We start from the raw sequence: 20,396 nt of genomic DNA on the forward strand, positions 1-20,396 counted from the left end.
ATTACTATCAAACTATCATATTACTCTGCTACTGATCATGTTGCTGCAAATAATTAATCTCCAGGCATGGTTGAATTGACAACTCAACTGCTAATACCTTCAAATATTCTTTGGCTCTCCTTGTGTCGAATCTATAAATTTGGGTTGAATACTCTACCCTCGAAAACTATTGCGATCCCCTATACTTGTGGGCTATCACTCCCTGGGCGCGCCCCTTGCCTTGTGGGCCACCTGGCAGGCCCCCGGTGCTCATCTTCTGCTATATGTTGTGTCTTGACCTGAAAAAAATCAGAAGGAAGCTTTCGGGAGGAAGCGCTGCCGTCTCGAGGCGGAACTTGGGCAGAACTAATCTAGGGCTCCGGTGGAACTGTTCTGTCGGGAAAACTTCCCTCCCGGAGGGGGAAATCGAAGCCACCATCATCACCAACGATCCTCTCATCGAGAGGGGGTCAATATCCATCAACATCTTCACCAACACCATCTCTTCTCAAACCCTATTTCATCTCTTGTATCTGATCTTTGTCTCAAAACCTTAGATTGGTATTTGTGGGTTGCTAGTAGTGTTGATTACTCCTTGTAATTGATGCTAGTTGGTTTGTTCGGTGAAATATATGCTCAGATCCTGAATGATAATTAATACTTCTCTGATTATGAACGTGAACATGCTTTGTGAGTAGTTACGTTTGTTCCTGAGGACATGGGAGAAGTCTTGTTATAAGAAATCATGTGAATTTGGTATTCGTTCGATATTTTGATGAGATGTATGTTGTCTTTCCTCTAGTGGTGTTATGTGAACGTCGACTACATGCCACTTCACCATGATTTGGGTCTAGGGAAAGGCATTGAGAAGTAATAAGTACATGATGGGTTGCTAGAGTGACAGAAGCTTAAATCCTAGTTTATGCGTTGCTTCTAAGGGGCTAATTTGGATCCACATGTTTCAGGCTATGGTTAGATTTATCTTAATCTTCTTTCGTAGTTGCGGATGCTTGCGAAAGGGGTTAATCATAAATGGGAGGCTTGTCCATGGAAGGACAACACTCGAGCACTGGTCCACCCACATATCAAATTATCAAAGTAACGAACGCGATCATATGAGCATGATGAAAACTAACTTGACAAATTCGGCGCACGTCTTAAATAGCCGCGACGAGGACCAGACGAAGGGCCCGTCAGCCGCTTCGATGTGGCACAGCGATCGAAGTTGGTTCCTCGGGAACCTACGTCCCCATTGAAGCGGCGGCTGCCGAGAGGTCGCATCGGTCAGCGCCGCCTTCCCTCTCTCCGGTCACATCGCGACATTAATGTCGACCTCGGCCGATATGAATGCGGCGCGATAAGCGACGCGTGCATCGAAAGGAAAGCGCGGGAGGGGCAGGTGACGGGTTGTTGGTGGGCCAGGTGGTCAGAAGCGGGTTTGGAGCGGTGCGGACTCCCACAAACCTTTCCCACGTTGGTTTGCGGGAGAAATCACGTCCGGACAGCTCCGTGGAGCGATACATGTCGGTGTTGGATGGTTTTCACGATCTGAACAACCCGATTCAGACGGTTGCGGGAGGTTTACGGGTCCGCTTTGAAGATGCCCTTATGTTGCCGACCTTGCCGCTCCATCATAGTGTTAGTGTTGGAGCGGAATTGGGAGAGACTTATTTGAAAAAGAAAGTGTGGGTGGGCCGTTGGTAGCTTGCACCTGTGCCCAGCCCAGGAGAAGGCAATGCCTCATCCATAGGAAATAATAAAAAAGTCACAATTAATTAAACTATACTCTCTTCATTTGGAATTACTTGTCGCAGAAATGGATATATCTAGACATATTTTAATTCTAAATACATCTATTTCCAAGACAAGTAATTCCGAACGGAGGGAGTAGATGTAATCCGGCGTCTAATCCCTTCTTCCCCGCAGCTACGCTCCGTCAAAGGCACGGCGAAGAAAACCACCAACCACAAATCACACGCCAAAAGCCAAAAGTGGGGAAGAGAAAAGAAAGAAAGCATCGCCGCCGCGGAGCAAATCGAGCAACCAGCCGGCGACGCGGCCGAACCGGAGCAGTCTCGCCGGCCGTCCCATCCATCGAGCTCCCCTGCTCGGCCCCGCTCCGCCGCCCCCGACGAGCCGATAGGGTCCATCTCCCTCCCGGCGATGGCGTCGTCCGCGGATCCGTGGGTGCGGGAGTACGGCGAGGCGGCGCGGCTGGCCGACGACGTTGCCTCCATGGTCGCCGACCGTGCGGCGCTCCCGCAGTCCGGGCCCGAGGTCATGCGCCACACCTCCGCCATCCGCCGCAAGATCACCATCCTCGGGACCAGGCTGGACAGCCTCGAGGGGATGCTGGCCAGGCTTCCCCCCAAATCCATGTACGTTTCGCTCCCTCGCTCGCTCACCCTAGCGCATCTTTCTTTTTTCCTGATTGCCAGCTCCGAAATGCATGGAGGAGGGATGATTTAATTGATTGGTGGTCGATTGCGGTGTCGTTTGACCTAGCTAGCCACCCCCTGCAGATCCATTCAGCTTTTTGTCTGAGAATTCAACACGCGTTAACAAGAAAAGATACTGTGATGATGTAGGAACCTAGTGAACTTGTATAAATGCTGTCGATACCATTTCAGCGTAACCCTAGGATCAAAATTCAGCTAGTTTCCCACCGTTTCACAATTGGCGATGCTGTGTACGCTTTACACCAATTGTGCTTCGCCTGCGTGGGTCGGAGGGTAGTTACAGAGAGAAAGTGGAAATGCCTTGAGAAGTTGAGATCATCTTATCTCTTGTTCGCAGTGGTACGAAGTACCTTCATACATGTGTGCTGATTCATTTCTCACGAGATAACGTTTGGAGTAGTTTTGCCCTGTTAATATGCATGTTCTCTGTGATGGTATGCGTGATATATGGTGTGTGCTGGTTGCTTTTGTACAGACACCAGCACCAATTTATCAATTGTCACAATCACTTCTTCATGGCATCGAGATGTCTTTCCTGTGTATGCTGCTACACAATAACTTCTCTTGATACATTTCAAAATGTATATCTGTTATAAGAGATCTTCCATGTTGTGCAGCACGGACAAGGAGCTGAATAAGCGCCGAGACACGCTTTCAAATTTGAAATCTAGAGCAAAACAGATGGCAGAGAGTTTCAACATGTCGACCTTTGCCAACAGGTGTGTTCTGCATTTTGGTAACCATTGCCACCGATGTGATTAACCTTTTTAAAAGAAGGCTCGTCAATGCTTTATCGTTGTTAAAATCTTTTCAGGTGCATATTGATTAAATTTCTTATATGTATTACACATGTGATTTCTCACAATTCAGGGAGGATTTGCTTGGTCAGAGTAAGAAAGCTGCTGATGACATGAGCAGAGTAGCCGGGTTGGATAACCAAGGGATTGTTGGCCTTCAGAGGCAAATCATGAAAGGTACTGATGTATGTATGACTTACTATTCACGCCGCTGTGACAATGAAGTGTTGTGCTGATGTCAGAGTGGTTGGTTACTCGATGTGAAGGCTGGCCTGTCGCCTTCCATTTCGACCACCCTCAGGCAGATACGTCAATGTGGTCGTGACATGTGGGGAGGTGTTTAGGGTGATGTTTAGTTTGAAGTGTTGTCTTTATGACTGGTCAAACAGTCAAACAAGACATTGCTGTTCCTCCTTTGCCTCACAGTGGACATGCCAAATCCATTCCTCTCCTCTCCATTTCATTGGCTTGAGTTTCTGGTGTCAAACATACAAATTCAGAAGTTACCAGTGGCCCTTGCATATATTCCGATTTCTCTAGTAGGATTCGTTCAGTTCCTTTGTTTCGAAAGAAAATGGCGAACTTCTTAAAACGTTGCATTTCTACTCAAAATATATGAAGAGCTATTTGTGACGAAAAACGCATTCCATATTCCACGTGGCTGTTTATCTAAGCTTGCAATTTGCTTGTATATCTACAGTTGGCTACAAATATTAGCAATTCACAAGAGTGATGAACAATTGACAGTTGCCTAATTCATTGATACTGTCTGGCACGACAATTTGCAATTTGCAGAACAAGATGAGGGTCTTGAGAAGCTGGAACAGACGGTGCTGAGCACAAAACATATTGCGTTAGCAGTCAATGAGGAACTTGACCTGCATGCAAGACTGATTGTTAGTTTCTTACTGCAATACCACTTGTTTCTTTGCTCTCTAGACTGTGTGTTCACTGGCCTGTCTTCATGATTGCAGGATGACCTAGACGACCATGTGGATGGTACAAACTCGCGTCTTCAGGTTGTATTTCAGACCCTTTCATGTGGATGACCTCGAAGGAATTTTCAACGCTGCTTGATACTAACATATTTCATGCTTTGCACGAATTGAATTTTGACTCGAAACCCTTTCTCATGCAGCGTGTGCAAAAGAGGCTTGCGGTTCTGAACAAGCGCGCCAAGGGTGGCTGCTCCTGCATGTCCCTGCTGCTGTCCACCGTTGGTATAGTGATGCTTGTGGTTATTGTCTGGCTCCTCATCAAGTATCTGTAACCTCTGCCCAACTCAAATCAGTTTCAAGTGTGCAGTTCTTTCAAAGATAGTGTGGTTACTTCCGCTTCGCCATCACTTCGGCGAGAAATGGGAAATATTGTATGCCACATGTGCCCTTATCGGGTTGAAATGAAAAAGTTCAGACTTTGTATGTGTGCAGTATATGAGTTCATACTTCTTCTCCTTTACTTTGCTGTGCTGTATTACAGTCAATAACGTACACCCTCTGCTTAGGAATACATGTTACGTTTGGATGAGACGCGGTCAATATAATTAAGAAATTTTGAGTGATCTCAAATGCAGTACATATTAACTAAAACCATAAAAATGGCATTTCATAACAAAACTATTCTCATACGATCAGCCTAAACAGTTTAGTGCATATTAACAAAATTTTAACAAAACTCATAATAACTAAGAAATTAGACCGCAGTTCAACATTTCAGTGAAGAAACTCATGCTATGTTGGTAATGGAATATTACATTCAATCGTGTCAAAGTAAGTCCACAGTGAAATGCTACATTCAGTCATATCACAATAAGTCGACGGCTGAATGTTAGATTCACAATTGTGTCAAAAAACCAGCAACCTACGAAAGGCGCACATACCATTCTGATTCTACCTATTCATCACGACGAACAGATATCAACAGCTCTACAACTTACATTTATGACTCGTCATAAACAGATCACTCTTGAAATACATCTAGCATCTAAGCACAGGCTGCAAAACACCATTCTGATTCTACCATCCTTGTCATCTCCTGTCGCCGTGCCTCCAAAGTTGCCCCCGAAAACGGACTTTTGTTGGAATGATTCATGCTGTACTTTGTTCATCTGCGGCAATAAACCGTGAGCACCATTGCCAACCCATACTGAGCTGAATAGCCTAGCTCCAATTGATTCGCCCGTGGGATTCAAATGTTACCTGAGTCTCTGCTCCTGTTTTTTGATATCCTCGAGCAGAACATGAACATCAGCAGGAATGTCGATAGCATAAATAACCTAAAGTAGGTTTTTAGCTCCTGCATTCCGAGGTCAAGGCCTTCAAGTTTCCCATTTTCACCGCCGCTCTTTTGGTCCATATTTCTCTCCAAAATCTCTCCTCCCATAGGGACCCAGTTATCCAGTGCTCCTTGGGATACTACTTGATCGTCGGGTAGGGTTCGCAGCCCTTCCTCGAAAAGTATGAGAAACGCCATGCACCACTTGTTAATGACTCTCTGGAAAGGAAAACTGTGCTGTCAGACATATGGCCAAAAAAAAAACTATGTGCATGACTAGATGTGCACTGTGCAGATCCTAGATTTGCGTACATCAAATGTTATCTTGTCAACAGGGTTGAACATTTTGAAGCAGTCATCGGTGGATGCTTTCTCATCTCCATATATCTGAATACCAGCAAAGTGATGAGTCATGTCATGTCAATACAAGTTCATAATAGTCGCAACAGAGACAACAGATGAACTTACCTCAAATGTGAAAGGCATTGGCACCTTCGCAATGTCATACAGATAATCAGTTGTAGTCCCATGTGCAAGGTACCTAGCAAGTGATGGGATAAAAAAGCATTAGTACATTTCCTTCGTTGAAGGCTTAGACTAATAACCCTCTTGGATTCACATAGCTTGAGCAACTTGTGAGATGTTACATACCCTACAGCTCCACCACCTGATCCAACTAGGCAGCTGTCTTGGAAATTGCGATGGTTCACATTCTCTAAAACTGACCTCATCAAGTGAGAAGGCGCTCCATCTGGTGTAGTATTCTTGTGGTCATATGGCATAAATAATGCCTGTAGTTGAACAGAAGAATGAGAGAATGTGTAAAAGCAATAGGCATTGACCAAAACTTATTTCTCTAGGTTTCAATACCACTGTGTGGAACTACACATGAGATTGCTACTAAAGACAGTTATATGTTAGGCCCCTCCCTCCGCTTGATGAACAATTGATCAAACTTTATGTTATAGCTGCAGAACGCAAGAGCTGCATTACCTCCATTCCAGAATGCACATTCACCCAGATATGCGGTTTAAATGACTTGGATAGTTCTTGCATGATCTGGGCCTCAGGTTCACTGAAAGGAGCAGTACCAGGATCCTCCTCAAATGGGTTATAATCCTGTAATACAAGCAAAAATGTATAAATGTAGTGCATAAGATTGATGCTGTCCACTAAAGTAAACTCTGATCAATCAACCAACAAAGAACATGCATGGTAAAAAGATAAAGGTGCACTTGCTCAAAGTGTACACAAGTTTAGAAAATTCTGGTTGCCCAACATGACAATAAGAACATACATGGTAACAATAAAGGACCATAGCTATACTTGGTCTATCCACTCCAGATCTGCAAAAATCTGACCTTTAATTCAACTTCAGTTGTTCCTGGATGTTAATCAACCTAACTCTTTTAGGGCAATGCTATATTATTGGCTATAAATTACACAGGTTCGCTAAGTAATATCACACAAAAAGAAACCATAAACTGTGGAAGTTAACATAAAAGACTTCAATCGTTCAAGCTTACTACTCCCTCCGTTCGGAAATACTTGTCCTAGAAATGGTTGTATCTAGATACAACCATTTCTAGGACAAGTATTTCCGAACGGACGGAGTAAGATGCATTTCAATAGAATCAATATATAGTTGAACTCAAAAAGAGTCAAGTTTTCCTGGTGCACGATGATAAACCACTGAGACACAAACCTTTTCCTTCTTTCCCCAATCAACGCTCCAATTTCTGTTAAGATCAACTCCTCTTCCTGTGTGAAGAAATAAGAGATTAAATAGTTGGCGCATAAACTGCTTCACGTGATGGATTTTTAAGAAAAAGACAATCACCATTTCTCCTATCACAAATCTCCCCTGCTTCAACGCGCTTACGGCCATTAAAATTTTCAATTGGCACCACCTAAAAAGATTAAAGGCAACTTTAGAAACCACTATACCTCCTGAGTTCGAGAGACCTATTACTAATGTGAACAGAAGTAATAACACGGGAAAGAGGTGGATGGGGGAGAAGGCAGACAAATATGAATGAAGGTAAAGAACAGCATGTGACCACATTTTTCCTTCTTTAAACTAGGATAACAGGATCTGCAATAATCATGATTATTTCTACTAAGAAAACCATGATTTTGAATTTGTAATCCATACAAAAGCACTTGAGGGAAACATACTTCATAAACATATTAAATAATACTGTGAATTTTGTCATGGGTATAACTTTGAGTGAATAATAATGCTTACAGAGTGCAGGAATAACATACGTAAAAGATCCCTAGTGCATAACAATTGAACAACGCGAGTAGATCAAAGTATAGTTTGATTTCAGAGAGCATCTATAAGAACAACTTCGAAAAGAAATGAACCTGATATTTCAATATCTAGAGTACTTTTTCAAAGAGCAGATCACCCTAAAAACTATACTAATTCGGTGCAGTGAATAGCAGAACAGTGAGCAGAATTGCTTCCCATAAATCTCTTACTAATTATGCATGCCAAGGACTGAAGATATAAAATAAGTTGCAGACGTACTAACTTTGATCACAAGGTGCTCCAGAATTTTCTCAAAGGATGATAGATCCACACCGGCAATTTTGCGCTTCTCCGTCAAAATGTAGAGCAGACTTAATGCAAGTTCAGAGGTAATAAGTTCTCTGCCATGCTGCCCAAAGCTCTGGAAGACAATGAACCTTCTGTCAAAACCGCAAGGCATCAATAATCTAATTTGCAAAATAACGTGCCAAAACTTATTGAAAGACATAATTGCATTTTCTTTATGTTGTTAAGCCACTGCCCACTACACCACCAAGGTGAGGGAGTTGTGAACTGAGCATACTTGATCTCGTGACGTTGGTTGGATGATACAAGAGGCTAAAGCTAACTAACTGGGGCAGAACGAAGCTTATGTTTGGGGGGAAATGCTGAGAGATATCTGTTGGTGTTGGGAACTAACCAGAAGGATTTTAATCTTCGAGCCAGCATGTACGGTTTTCTTCACATGATTAAAAGTAACAACGAGCATCTCCGCAGAATACCCTTTGTTACTAGCTCTTACTGTATCCATCTGCAACAGTTAATAAAAGACGGCGTAAAAATGCCACTTAATACCGAACCAAACCTGCCAATAACAGCTGAACAATGACAGTTAAGCCACTCACGGTCAACCTATCCGGATTCCGAGCAACGAGGGCCTTGATCTCGCTCAGAAGGGTATCACTGTGGAGCAAAAGAAACAGACCCAGTTAACCCAACGCTAAGCGTGGCAAAAGCACACAAAATTGGCAAAAGTCAATGCAGCAAACAAAGCAGAACAGAACACCCCCCTGGCCTTCTCTTTTTTCTGGACAAAGGGCATTTTCCCTAGATCCATTAATGAAGTAAGAACTGCAAGAACTAAACTTGGCACTGATACAATAGACACAGTAGGAACTTGACCTCTGGTGCTGTGCACAGCCAGCCATAGCCAGTAGCTCCCGTCGGGTAGCTAAAATGACAGACAGGGGTTGCAATTGCAGACAGTGACAGTCTGATAGACGTGTCTTGTTGAAGGTGGACTAACAAAAAATTGCCATACTGCGTCGATCCCTAATCAACTAGTAGCAGACGAGGTTGGAGAGCAGAACCCCGCGCCCATTGCAACCAGCAGCCGGCGCGTTAGACTACAGCGACAAGAAGATGCTCAATTCCAGGGGCTACCAGCTGAGACAGACCAGGCGCCGGACGCCGGACGCCGGACGCCGGGTGGCGCGTCCGTGTAGGCCGGCCGAGACGGAAGGAGGAGCTACCGGAACCCGCGAGGCGGGGAAGAAGCCACGAGACGCGCGGCGTACCTGGGGCGGTAGAGGTCCCGCGAGATCGGGGTGACGGAGGCCGGGATCTTCCTGGCGGCGGAGGCGGGGGAAACGAGGGCGGCGAGGGCGAGGGCCAGGGCCAGGGCCACGAGCCGGCGGGCGAGGGGCGGGGGCGGGGGCGCGGAGGGCGCCATCGCCGCTGCCTCCGCACGGCCGGCCGGAGCTGAGCTTTCTCCCTCGCCGGCGATCCGCCCGCGCGCGCGCGCTCCGACTCGCTCCCCGCTCTGCCTCGCGCCCGCCTCTCTCTGTCTCTGTCTCGCTCGCTTGTGTCGCGGGGATTAATTTGATTAACTCGCGGGGATTAATTTGTCAAATTTATACTAGTATTTGGATTAGTGGGGGGTCATTAGCAGTGTCTTTCGGTTCTTTTTCTAATCTGTTACCGTGTTGGGCTCGTGCGCACCAGAGCTCACGCACTGGAATTTTTTTTAAACCTTTTTTCGAGGTTAGTTCAAATCCAGTGTGGGTTGGGTTTGATGCCATCATGCAATCTTTTTTGCGAGTTTGATAATGGCCTTGGTGATAATGGTGGTCCAATGCACGCCATCTAAATTTTATGCATTTATAACACTTCCGTCCGTTTTAAGCCTTAACGGTGTTAAATAAAATTTAGACTTAAAGCTGCTCCCTCCGTACCATAATGTAAGACGTTTTTTTGACACTACACTAGTGTAAAAAAACGTTTTACATTATGGGACGGAGGGAGTCTCTACTTCTAATGGAACAGTTGGTAGTCTCGCTTCCAGGTTTTTTTTCGTCCCACCACTTTCGTTCGGGTTTTTTCGTAGGTTAACCGTTGTAGATTTTTTTCGTCGCCTCTCCCACTTTATCGGTTTATTTTCACTTCACCCTCTCATACAACGAAAAAAACTAAACGGATCAGAACTTTCCATACTGACGCAAATTATTTAGTAATGTCTTTATGTAAAAGAATCAATCACAATCAATCTCTAAAGATCAAATCTAAATTAATTAATCTTCATAAGGTTTGTTTCCTTCCGAATCACGTCCATAACTTTCCTTCCTTGTTTGGGCAGAAACTGTTTGATAGCAGAGATTGGAAGCTTTCTATAAGTGTAGTAATAGAAAGTATTCTTTTTCTTTATGATTCGTTTCCATGCATGATGATAGTAAATTAGGCCAACATTCACCACTATTTATCAATGCCATCAATCGTATCCATTCCTATCAATTTTAAGGGAATCTGCTCGCTATGTCTTTTTTAAGGGGATCCGCTCGCTAAGTCGTCGTCGCACGTTATTTTCACAAGCAATTCCCCCTAAAAAAGGCGTGGGTATTGGTAGTTGAACGCCCGCTAGGTTTTCCGCCTGTCCCATCCTTGCGCTGTGTCGTCGCCACCCGCCGAATTTCCAGCCGCCCGAGCCCGTTAACTTCGCCAGCCATCGGGTCGACTCCTAATGGAGCAGTTGGTAGTCTCGCTTTCAGGGTTTTTTTTCGTCCCACCATTTTCGTCCGGTTTTTTTCATAGGTTAACCGTCGTAGATTTTTTTTCGTCGCCTCCCCCACTTCATCGGTTTATTTTCACTTCACCCTCTCACACAACGAAAAAAACTAAACGGATCAGAACTTTCCATACTAACGCAAATTATTTAGTAATGTCTTTATGTAAAAGAATCAATCACAATCAATCTCTAAAGATCAAATCTAAATTAATTAATCTTCATAACGTTTGTTTTTTCTTCCAAATCACGTCTATAACTTTCCTTCCTTGTTTGGGCAGAAACTGTTTGGTAGAGAGATTAGGAAGCTTCCTATGAGTGTAGTAATAGGAAGTATTCTTTTTCTTGATGATTCGTTTCCATGCATGATGGTAGTAAATTAGGCCAACATTCACCACTATTTATCAACGTCATCAATCGTATCCATTCCTACCAGTTTTAAGGGAATCTGCTCGCTATGTCTTTTTTAAAGGGATCCGCTAGCTAAGTCGTCGTCGCTCGCAATTCCCCTAAAAAAGGCGTGGGTATTGGTAGTTGAACGCCCGCTAGTTTTTCTGCCTGTCCCATCCTCGCGCTGTGCCACCGCGGCACCGCCACCCGCCGAATTTCCAGTCGCCCGAGCCCGTTAACTTCGCCAGCCATCGGGTCGACTGCCCCCGCCCCAAACCCCCATCCCCGAGCACTAGCTATCACCGCGTTGCCGCCCCAAGCTCCACGCCACCGGGAACGAATCAAGCGCCGTCCTGACACCGCCGTCGCCGGCCCAGCACCTCCAGCCTTGCATGGACCGTTTCAATGTGCAGTCTCCCTTGCTGTCTCACCTTCTGCCAGCGCATGCAGCGGCGGGGTTGGACGCGTGCGTGCTTGCTAGCTTGCTCTCCGTGCGTACGTACTTGCTCTGCGTGCGTCGCACCGGCCAATGCGCATGATGTGTGTGTGCCTGCTTTTCTGTATGTGTATGCCAGCGTGATGCGTGTGTGCGTTGCTGTGTGTGTATGATATAGATGGCCTGAGTGTGTGCATGCTGTGCTCTGCTCTCTGCTGATCTATGTGTTGGTGCTCCTGCTATATGTTCATGCCATACAAATGAAATTTCTGTTAATCTTCTGACATGTTGAGTTGGTTCTCTCTGTCTTCTGAGAGGGTGAATGCAAAGCAGTCTATTAAGCCAGGCACTATTGCTGAGCTAAATTGACAAAAAAATATTGATAGCCATAGTTGTAGTTTAAGTAGTAGCGAGTTGTCTGATATGTATAAAGAGCCCGTTGCAACTGAGCCCGTTGCTAAATTGATAAAAAAGGTCGCCAGTGTCACTTGATATGTATGAGAATATTAAATGTATTATTAACATGATTAATATTGAACTTTTAAAATTAATGTGGCCCCGTTGCAACGCACGGGCGTTTTTCTAGTAGTAGATAGGGAAGAAAAAGTTGGTTGATGTCAAACAAGGAAACAAAAATTAAAACGGTTTGCTAAACAAGGAATTCTTTCGAGACTTTTTTTTTAAAAAAAATGGACGCTTTCATTTTGGTAGGCTTTTACTTTTCTCAGCTGCATGATGAATGATGTGACGTTTAACTTGGTAGGCTTTTATTTTGCTTTTGTATGGAAGGAATGAAACCAGATCAGGTTCGCCAGTTGATGTCGCAATTGGACGCAAGCCACACCCTCGGCCTTGACGGCATTGCCACGTCCATACCCTATAGCCAAGAAATGAGAAGGAATGCCGAGGTAGTGGTGGAGGATGAAGTTGGAGAGGTCGAGAGGACGAGGAGCCGTAGGCCCAAACAATGAAAAAAAAATGGCTCAATGGTTGTGCAACTACTAGCCGGAAGAGATGGTCGGGAGCGATCGAATGAAGAACCCATGGTTTAGTTGTTTGTTGGACTGGATGAAGTTTATCAATTTTCATAATTAAATTATGTTGTGGTGCATTTATTTGGGTTTGCGCAAACATTTCGATAAATTTGAAAAAAAAATTGAAGGAAGGAGTAGACAAACAAAAGTATAATTTCTAACAAATATAAAATTAAAAGATAAGGATATGATGGGGAATTAAGATATGAGGGATGTTGCAGGGATGCCCTAAAGGACTAAAATTTGGTGGAAGCCAGCGAGAGGATTTTTGTTTTTCCAATTTTCTATGACAAGAAGAATTGTAGATTAACATATACTATGATGTACTCAACTCCTTTTTAACACAGTGCAATCATAGATGTTCACATACAGGCACATACACTCACCCTTATGAACGTACGCACATACATTATATTCTCTCTGAGATACTAAGACGACATCACATCTTAAGATTCACGAAGTCACCATGACGTCTCGCAGTCGACGGGTATGTCTTTTTTCACTGAAGGAACATCGTCAAAAAATTTGAAATAAATTCAGAAAAATGCGAGCATCAATGATAAATCTAAAACTTGAACCTAATGGCCTAGTTTCAACACAAGAAATCTAACCAGATGCGATCCAAACATTTTAAAGAGGACAAAATGCAAGCATCGGTCTAGATGGCAGTACTCGGAACTCACTTCCACAGCGACATGATGTGGTTCACTAGCTTATCGACACTGTGGCGAGACGACCCACCCTCGGCGATGGCCTCCGCCGCTCTGCTCCGGAGCTCCTGGGCTCGCCCCCTCATCTCATCCCCCTCCTCGCTCCGCATGAGCCGCCGGACGGCCGCCTCCACGGCGCCCCGCTCGAGCACGCCGCCACAGTCCAGCGCGATGCCCGCGCGCCACACGTGCTCCACGTACCTCGCGTTGCCCATCTGGTCCCCGAAGCAGGGCCGGCAGAGCATGGGCACGCCCCCGCACGCGCCCTCCAGCGCCGAGTTCCACCCGCCGTGCGTCCAGAACCCGCCCACGCCCGCGTGCGCCAGCACCTCCTCCTGCGGCGCCCAGCCCACCACCAGTCCACGGCCTTCGGTCGCCGCCGCGAACCCGTCGGGCAGGGCGGCCCCGCGGGCGAGCCCCGGCCGGAGCGCCCACAGGAACGGCTGGCCGCTGTTGGCCACGCCCCACGCCGCCTCGGCCAGGTCCTCGCCGCTCATGCTCGCCAGGCTGCCGAAGCTGATGTACAGCACGGACGCCGGGGCCTGCGCGTCCAGCCAGTCGAGGCAGGAGCGGTCCTGCTGCAGGAGGCTGCTGGACGACGCCGGGGAGAGCTTGTGGAGCGGGCCGACGTCGAACACCGGCACGCCGGCGAGGTCTCGCCGGGTCGCCGCCAGGTCGGCGGCCTCCAGCGCGTCGAAGGTGTTGAGGATGAACCCCGCCGAGGTCCTCACCGCCTCGACGGCGCGGGCCAGCAGCTTGCACACCAGATCGTGCTCGTGGCGGCTGCCGGTGACGGCCATCAGGTCCCGGACGCGGTACGGCGGCAGCTCCCTCACCGGCGCGTCCAGCTGCGACTCCGCGCTCGCCGGGAGGTAGCCCTTGTCGCAGAGCATCGGGGTGGCCATGAAATTGCGGAAGCAGGCGGCGCTGCCGGTGCGCAGCGCCAGCGCCGGCACGCCCCGCTGCCGCGCCACGTCCATGAGGGTCAGCAGGTGCGCGTCGGCGACCAGGCACGCGACCTCGTCCCTGCCGCCAGGAGCCTCCAGCAGGGCGGCCAGGCGCTCCCGGAACGGCGCCTCGCAGGAGCTGTTGATGGCGAAGATGTGCTCGACGGTCGCCGCCACCGTGCCGGGGCTGCCCGCCGGCAAGCCGTCGGGGACGGGCACGAAGTCGTAGGTCGGGTGGCGGGACGGGTCGGGGGCGTTGAAGTGGGTGTGGAAGACGGTGATGGCAAAGCCGCGCTCGTGGAGGAGGCCGGCGAGCTGGAACATGGGGTTGATGTGGCCCTGGTACGGGATAGGGAAGACCAGCACGCGGCGGCGGCGCGGGCCGCCGGTGGTGGCCGTGTTTGCTTCTCCCGGCGCCATGAAATCGATGGCTGCCGCGGTATCCTAGGTTCCACTTCCGGCCGGGGCCAACGGGGTTGGTAGCCGGCACTCTGGCAGCGGCACTTCGCACGGTGACCACGCGCGAGGTGCGTGCATATATGGGAAGGAGTAGCGAGACACTGATTTTAAGGTTGGTAGCCGGCTTGCTCTCTTCCCATGCTTCCATCCGTGCTCCTAGTTCATCCTACGATTGTCTTTTTCTCTTTTTTCTTTCTAATTTAATCATCTCTCCCTGATTTTAAGGAGGTAAAGTCAGACCTTATTTTGTTTCAATCAAACTATGCCATATATACAGGAGCACAGATGGACGCACGCCGGAGAGCAAGCAAGTCTCGTCCCGGAATCTAGGGAGACAGGACAAATGAGATGGAACCTGGCAAAGCAACTGCAATTATCGGCGACCATTTGGTTACTATGCTTGACAAAGATTGAACACAACGGGGTGGCTATTTTGGCTCTGGGTGCATATGCTCTATCCGATGTGTTTTAGCCGATGCAGTTAAAAAACCGATCTGATAAAAAAGACTAGGCAATATATTTATACGTTTTACCACAAAAAAACATATTTATACATCAACACTCCCCGAATGATCAATAAATCTAAAATAAATAGTAAATAAACTTCAAAAGTTTTGAAATTTTTTTGCAGATGTTCTTGTTTTTCTTCTTCAGGAAATGCAGATGTTCTGTTAGTGTAACAAGCGTGCTTGAAATTTTTGTTTCATATGGACCATGAAAATTTTAGTCTTTTTATCATGACAAATTCAATTTGTATATGGATCATGGCATTCTTTTTTACTTTATGCACCATAGCAAATGTAGTTTTGTAGGTAGAATGAAAATTTCACGAAAGAAATACATTAATTAGGCATGGCAATTCTTTTTAGACCATGATATTTTTCTAGAAGGATTGGGCGCTTTGATGCGCGGTTGGTGTTGTTGGGTTTCTTTAAAAAAAATACTCTGTTTCAAATATAAGGTGTATTACTTTTTAGAAAAGGCAAACCTTTTAAGTTTGATCAAATTTGTAGAGAAATATATCAAAATTCATAATACCAAATCAATATTTTTAGATTCATCATTAAACGAATTTCCAAACTTTTTTGTTTAATATTGTGGATGTCAATATTTTTGCTCTGAACCTGGTCAAAGTTAAATAAATTTGACTTTCTAAAAAATTACTACCCCTTATTTTTGCAACTGATAGAATATTTAGTTTGGTGTGTGGGAGAGATGATAGTGCGTTATATTTTATTTATAATGCGCTGATTTGGTGGGCCATTTGTGGTGTCATTCCGTGTGATCCGCTAACCAAAATATATTTATGTGGAGAAATTTCTGTGTCGGTGGTCGCATATACTATATTGGTGTTACAATATCACATGGTGACGCTTCTCTTTTTCCAGGACCAAGGAAAAAATTGGACATTGGAAAACTTCTTTCTTAATGTATCATGGCAAAACTTATATTTTTCTAAAATTTTCTGTGTTCTTTTATATAACAAAATTTGTCATTTTTTAAAATACCAAAAATCCCTCGCTTTTGCCATGCACCCATCACCAATCCAAAAAAGTTGCCATGAATGTTTGGATAACGAAATTCGTTAACTTGTTATTTTTAATTTTATTTGTGGGTAGCATGGCATTTATTTTTTTATTTTTCTTCGTACCATGTTGATTGTACAAACATACTCTCTCCGTTTCTAAATATAAGTCCTTTTAGACATTTCAAATGAACTACGAGATATGGATGTATGTAGACACATTTTAGAATGTAAATTCACTCATTTTGGTTACTATGCTTGACAAAGATTGAACACAACGGGGTGGCTATTTCGGCTCTGTGTGCATATGCTCCCCGAATGATCAGTAAATTTAAAAATAAATGGTAAATAAACTTTGAAAGTTCTGACTTCGTTTTCTACAGATGTTCTTGTTAGTGTAACAAGCGTGCTTGAAAATTTTGTTTCATATGGACCATGAAAAAATAGTCTTTTTATCATGACAAATTCAATTTGTATATGGGTCATGTCAACCTTTCTTACTTTGTGCACCATAGCAAATGTAGTTTTTGTAGGTAGAATGACAATTTCACTATTAAGCTTTTAAGACCATGGGAAAAATACATTAATTAGGCATGGCAAAAAAATTAGACCATGATATTTTATTTGCGGGTATCATGGCAATCTTTATTATTTATAGTATGGCAATCTTATTATTTATACTATGGCAATTTTATTAATTATAACGTGGCGACTTCATTTTTTTGCAACATGGCAATTTTTGTTTTCATGAACCCATGACAAATTAGTTTATGGAGCATGTTAATCATAGTTATTGAGCCTTGGAAAATACACTTTAATGGACCCTGGGAATTTTTAATTCACGAACGAACCATGAAAAACTTGTCTTTTTTTCAGGACCATGGAAAAAATTGGACATTGGCAAACTTCTTTTTTAATGTACCGTGGCAAATTCACTGCATGTATCATGACAAAACTTACACTTTTCTAAAATGTACCGTGTTCTCTTATATAACAACATTTGACATTTTTTTTCTTTTTTTTCAAATACCAAAAATCCCTCGCTTTTGCCATGCGCCCATCACCCATCCAAAAAGGTTGCCATGATTGTCCGGATAACAAAATTCCTTAGCTTGTTATTTTTTTTATTTTTTTTTGTAGGTAGCATGGCCTTTATTTTTTATTTTTCTTCGTACCATGTTAATTGTACAAACATAGTATACTACTTGTTAAGTTTTTCTTGTTTTTCTTTGACAAAATTGTGTTTCATGCATGGCAAACTTGCGTTCAAACATTTGGCATTGGGTGAAGGGTTCGTTTCAGAAACAATGATGGCTTTCCCCTAAAAAAAATCAAAAAGAGAAACAATGATGGCTGGATATCGAACCAAAAGCCTAGAAAAATCATCATGAAGATAATGAAACACGGGTATAACATACGAATATGAAGCCCGAACAAAAGCTACCGGCACCATATTTACAGATTTGTAAATCATTATTCGTTTTGTGATTCACTCCAATTATTCATTTCAAACCAAACATGGATTGCAATCACCGTAGAACAGATTAGGGGAGGAGTAGAGTAATTCAGAGCTTGCTGGTGGAGAGGCTGCCCATGGCCTTGGCCTTCTCCCGGAGCGCGAACTTCTGCACCTTGCCGGTCGCCGTCTTGGGCAGCTCCTCCACCACCACCACCGTCCTCGGCGCCATGTACCGCGGCAGCCTGCCCCGGCAGAACGCCACCACCTCCTCCGGCTCCACCCTCTCCCCATTCTTGGCCACCACGAACGCGCACGGCGTCTCCCCCCAGTGCTCGTCCGGCCGCCCCACGACGGCCGCCTCCGCCACCGCCGGGTGCGCGAACAGCGCCGCCTCCACCTCGATGGTGCTGATGTTCTCCCCGCCGGAGATGATGATGTCCTTGGACCTGTCCCTGATCTTCACGTACCCGTCCCCGGGGACCCGCACCGCCAGGTCGCCCGACCGGAACCACCCGCCGGCGAGCGCCTCCGCCGTGGCGGCCGCGTCCTTGTAGTACCCGCTCATCACCGTGTTGCCGCGGAACATCACCTCCCCCATCGTGGCCCCGTCGGCGGGGACGCTGCGCATGGTGGCGGGGTCCTTGACGTCCACCTCCAGGCCCAGGTGGTGGAGCCCCTGCCGCGCCTTGATCGCCGCCCGCTCGCCCGCCGGCAGCGCGTCCCACTCGGGCTTCCACGTGCACACCGTGGCCGGGCCGTACGTCTCCGTCAGCCCGTACGAGTGGATCACCAGGAACCCGAGCTCCTCCATCCGGAACAGCACGGCCGGCGGCGGGGGCGCGCCGCCGGTCATCACGGCCACCTTCCTCCCCGGCGGCAGCGGCCGCCTCTCCTCCGGCGCGGCGTGCACGATCATGCCCAGCACCGTGGGCGCGCCGCCCATGTGGGTGACCCCGTGGCGGGCCACGGCGTCGAAGATGGCCGCGCCGGTGACCTTGCGGAGGCAGACGTTGGTGCCGCCCTGCGCCGCCACGCCCCACGCCATGCACCAGCCGTTGCAGTGGAACATGGGCACCGTCCAGAGGTACACCGGCATGGACGCCATGTCGTTGAGCAGCACGGCGGCGAGGCTGTTGAGGTACGCGCCGCGGTGGGTGTAGATCACGCCCTTGGGCCGCGACGTCGTGCCCGACGTGTAGTTGAGCGCGATCGGCTCGTTCTCGTCCGCCGGCCACCGGGCCGCGAACTCCGGCGACCCGCCCCCGCTCACCAGAGCCTCGTACTCGTGCTCGGTGCCCGTCGTGCCGGATAAAGAAGATGTTGATCCGTCGTCGTCGCAGCCGTGGAGGAGCTCTCTGATGAGGACGACGGCAGGGGGCGTGGCGCCGGCGTCGGACAGGAGGCGGAGGGCCTCCCGCGCGACGCCGAGCAGCGCGGCGTCCATGAAGAGGACCCTGGCCTCCGAGTGGCGCAGCAGGACGGAGGCCATGGCGGCGTCGAGGCGCGAGTTGAGCGCGCAGATGACGGCGCCGGCCATGGGCACGGCGAAGTGCAGCTCGCACATCGCCGGGACGTTCTGCGCGAACACGGCGACCTGCCATCAAACGGCGCAAGGCACAGCCGGTCAGAAGAGACCCACTCGACGATCGCAGCGAGTCAGAACCAATCCGGCACACGAAAGATGGCGATTTTTGGAGGAAAATCAAAGTGCAGCCGACTGCTGCGACGACGATGGAGAGTAGAGGAGCTGATGCTATGGAACAGAGTTGCCCTGTGACTGTGACTCTCTAAAAGAAAAGGAAGAGGAGCAAACGAGCAAGCAACAGAGAGTTGGGGCTCCGGTGTGGATCTTACGTACCACGTGGCGGCGCCGGACGCCGAGGCCGGCGAGCGCGGCGGCGAGGCGGAGGCAGCGGGCCCGGGTCTCGCGCCACGTCCGGGGCGGCGCGTCGCCGGCGGCGGCCACGACGGCGGGGCGGTCCGGGTAGACGAGCGCGGAGCGCTCCAGAAAAGAGAGGGGCGTGAGCGGCGCGTGGTTGGCGGCGCAGAGCACGGCGCCCTCCATCGTCTTCATCCCCCGGCCCGTCGGCGGCGAGCTGCTAGCAGGCTGAAGACACGGCGAGGTTCGTGAGCAGGGAGGGAGGCTCGTGGGGCTCGTGGTGGGATTGTTTCTGGTTTTCGGCTTCGGTGAGGCGAATACAATACTGCCGCTGATGCCGATATCGAGTGGAGCAGAGCGAGCGTGCGCGCGCGAGGGGCGCACGCACGACGCACTCACCGTCAGCGTCATCCTGTCGAGCCCGACGGCGTATCCGCACCGAAAAGGGCCGGGCCGCGTGGGTCCCGCTCCCCAACGGGACAGAGATCGACGGAGCAATGACGAAAACAAGAGCCTGAAACGGAAGAGCTGCGACAAGAAGCGACCTCCAAATGGCACCGCCATTTGTCAGACGCAGCTCTAAAAAGGAACATGTCACCGCTTCCTAGGAGTACTTATTCCCATCCATCGCCGCCCAAGGTGCTCGGCGACACGCGAGCTTAAATAGGACAAGCAGAACCGTCGCCGATCATCCGGTCAGTCAGACGGACCAGCCGTCGTCGCTGCAACTTCC

General features: G+C 47.7%; 4 protein-coding genes across 5 annotated transcripts; 1 reads left to right on the forward strand and 3 right to left on the reverse strand.

Moving 5' to 3' along the window:
* The first annotated feature begins 1,910 nt into the window (after window positions 1-1,910).
* On the forward strand, window positions 1,911-4,664 carry LOC123131840 (syntaxin-51). Its single transcript, XM_044551529.1, has 6 exons — window positions 1,911-2,357; window positions 3,056-3,157; window positions 3,309-3,412; window positions 4,031-4,131; window positions 4,210-4,254; window positions 4,374-4,664. The coding sequence occupies exons 1-6, from the start codon at window positions 2,143-2,145 to the stop codon at window positions 4,503-4,505; spliced, it is 699 nt and encodes a 232-aa protein (XP_044407464.1). The 5' UTR covers window positions 1,911-2,142; the 3' UTR covers window positions 4,506-4,664.
* Window positions 4,665-4,968: 304 nt separating this feature from the next.
* Window positions 4,969-9,636, reverse strand: LOC123131841 (mast cell carboxypeptidase A). 2 transcript variants are annotated; one of them, XM_044551530.1, is made up of 12 exons: window positions 9,344-9,636; window positions 8,672-8,729; window positions 8,467-8,577; window positions 8,050-8,187; window positions 7,350-7,419; window positions 7,215-7,270; window positions 6,503-6,628; window positions 6,161-6,300; window positions 5,978-6,050; window positions 5,822-5,896; window positions 5,434-5,728; window positions 4,969-5,342 (listed from the first exon to the last, which is right to left on the reverse strand). In XM_044551530.1, exons 1-12 carry the CDS (start codon window positions 9,496-9,498, stop codon window positions 5,323-5,325), a joined length of 1,317 nt encoding a protein of 438 aa, XP_044407465.1. In that variant the 5' UTR covers window positions 9,499-9,636; the 3' UTR covers window positions 4,969-5,322. The 2 variants fall into 2 exon arrangements, with proteins under 2 accessions (XP_044407465.1, XP_044407466.1); XM_044551531.1 differs by lacking the exons at window positions 8,467-8,577; window positions 8,672-8,729 and having other exon boundaries at window positions 8,050-8,206.
* A 3,630-nt stretch (window positions 9,637-13,266) lies between these two features.
* LOC123130156 (DIMBOA UDP-glucosyltransferase BX8) lies at window positions 13,267-14,881 on the reverse strand. The gene has a single exon (XM_044550104.1). It carries the CDS (start codon window positions 14,759-14,761, stop codon window positions 13,364-13,366), a length of 1,398 nt encoding a protein of 465 aa, XP_044406039.1. The 5' UTR covers window positions 14,762-14,881; the 3' UTR covers window positions 13,267-13,363.
* A 2,809-nt stretch (window positions 14,882-17,690) lies between these two features.
* On the reverse strand, window positions 17,691-20,368 carry LOC123131842 (butanoate--CoA ligase AAE1). Its single transcript, XM_044551532.1, has 2 exons — window positions 19,643-20,368; window positions 17,691-19,378 (listed from the first exon to the last, which is right to left on the reverse strand). Exons 1-2 carry the CDS (start codon window positions 20,225-20,227, stop codon window positions 17,891-17,893), a joined length of 2,073 nt encoding a protein of 690 aa, XP_044407467.1. The 5' UTR covers window positions 20,228-20,368; the 3' UTR covers window positions 17,691-17,890.
* Between the last annotated feature and the right edge of the window lie 28 nt (window positions 20,369-20,396).

Source organism: Triticum aestivum, chromosome 6A (genome assembly GCF_018294505.1).
Source record: "Triticum aestivum cultivar Chinese Spring chromosome 6A, IWGSC CS RefSeq v2.1, whole genome shotgun sequence".
Classification (NCBI taxonomy): Eukaryota; Viridiplantae; Streptophyta; class Magnoliopsida; order Poales; family Poaceae; genus Triticum; species Triticum aestivum.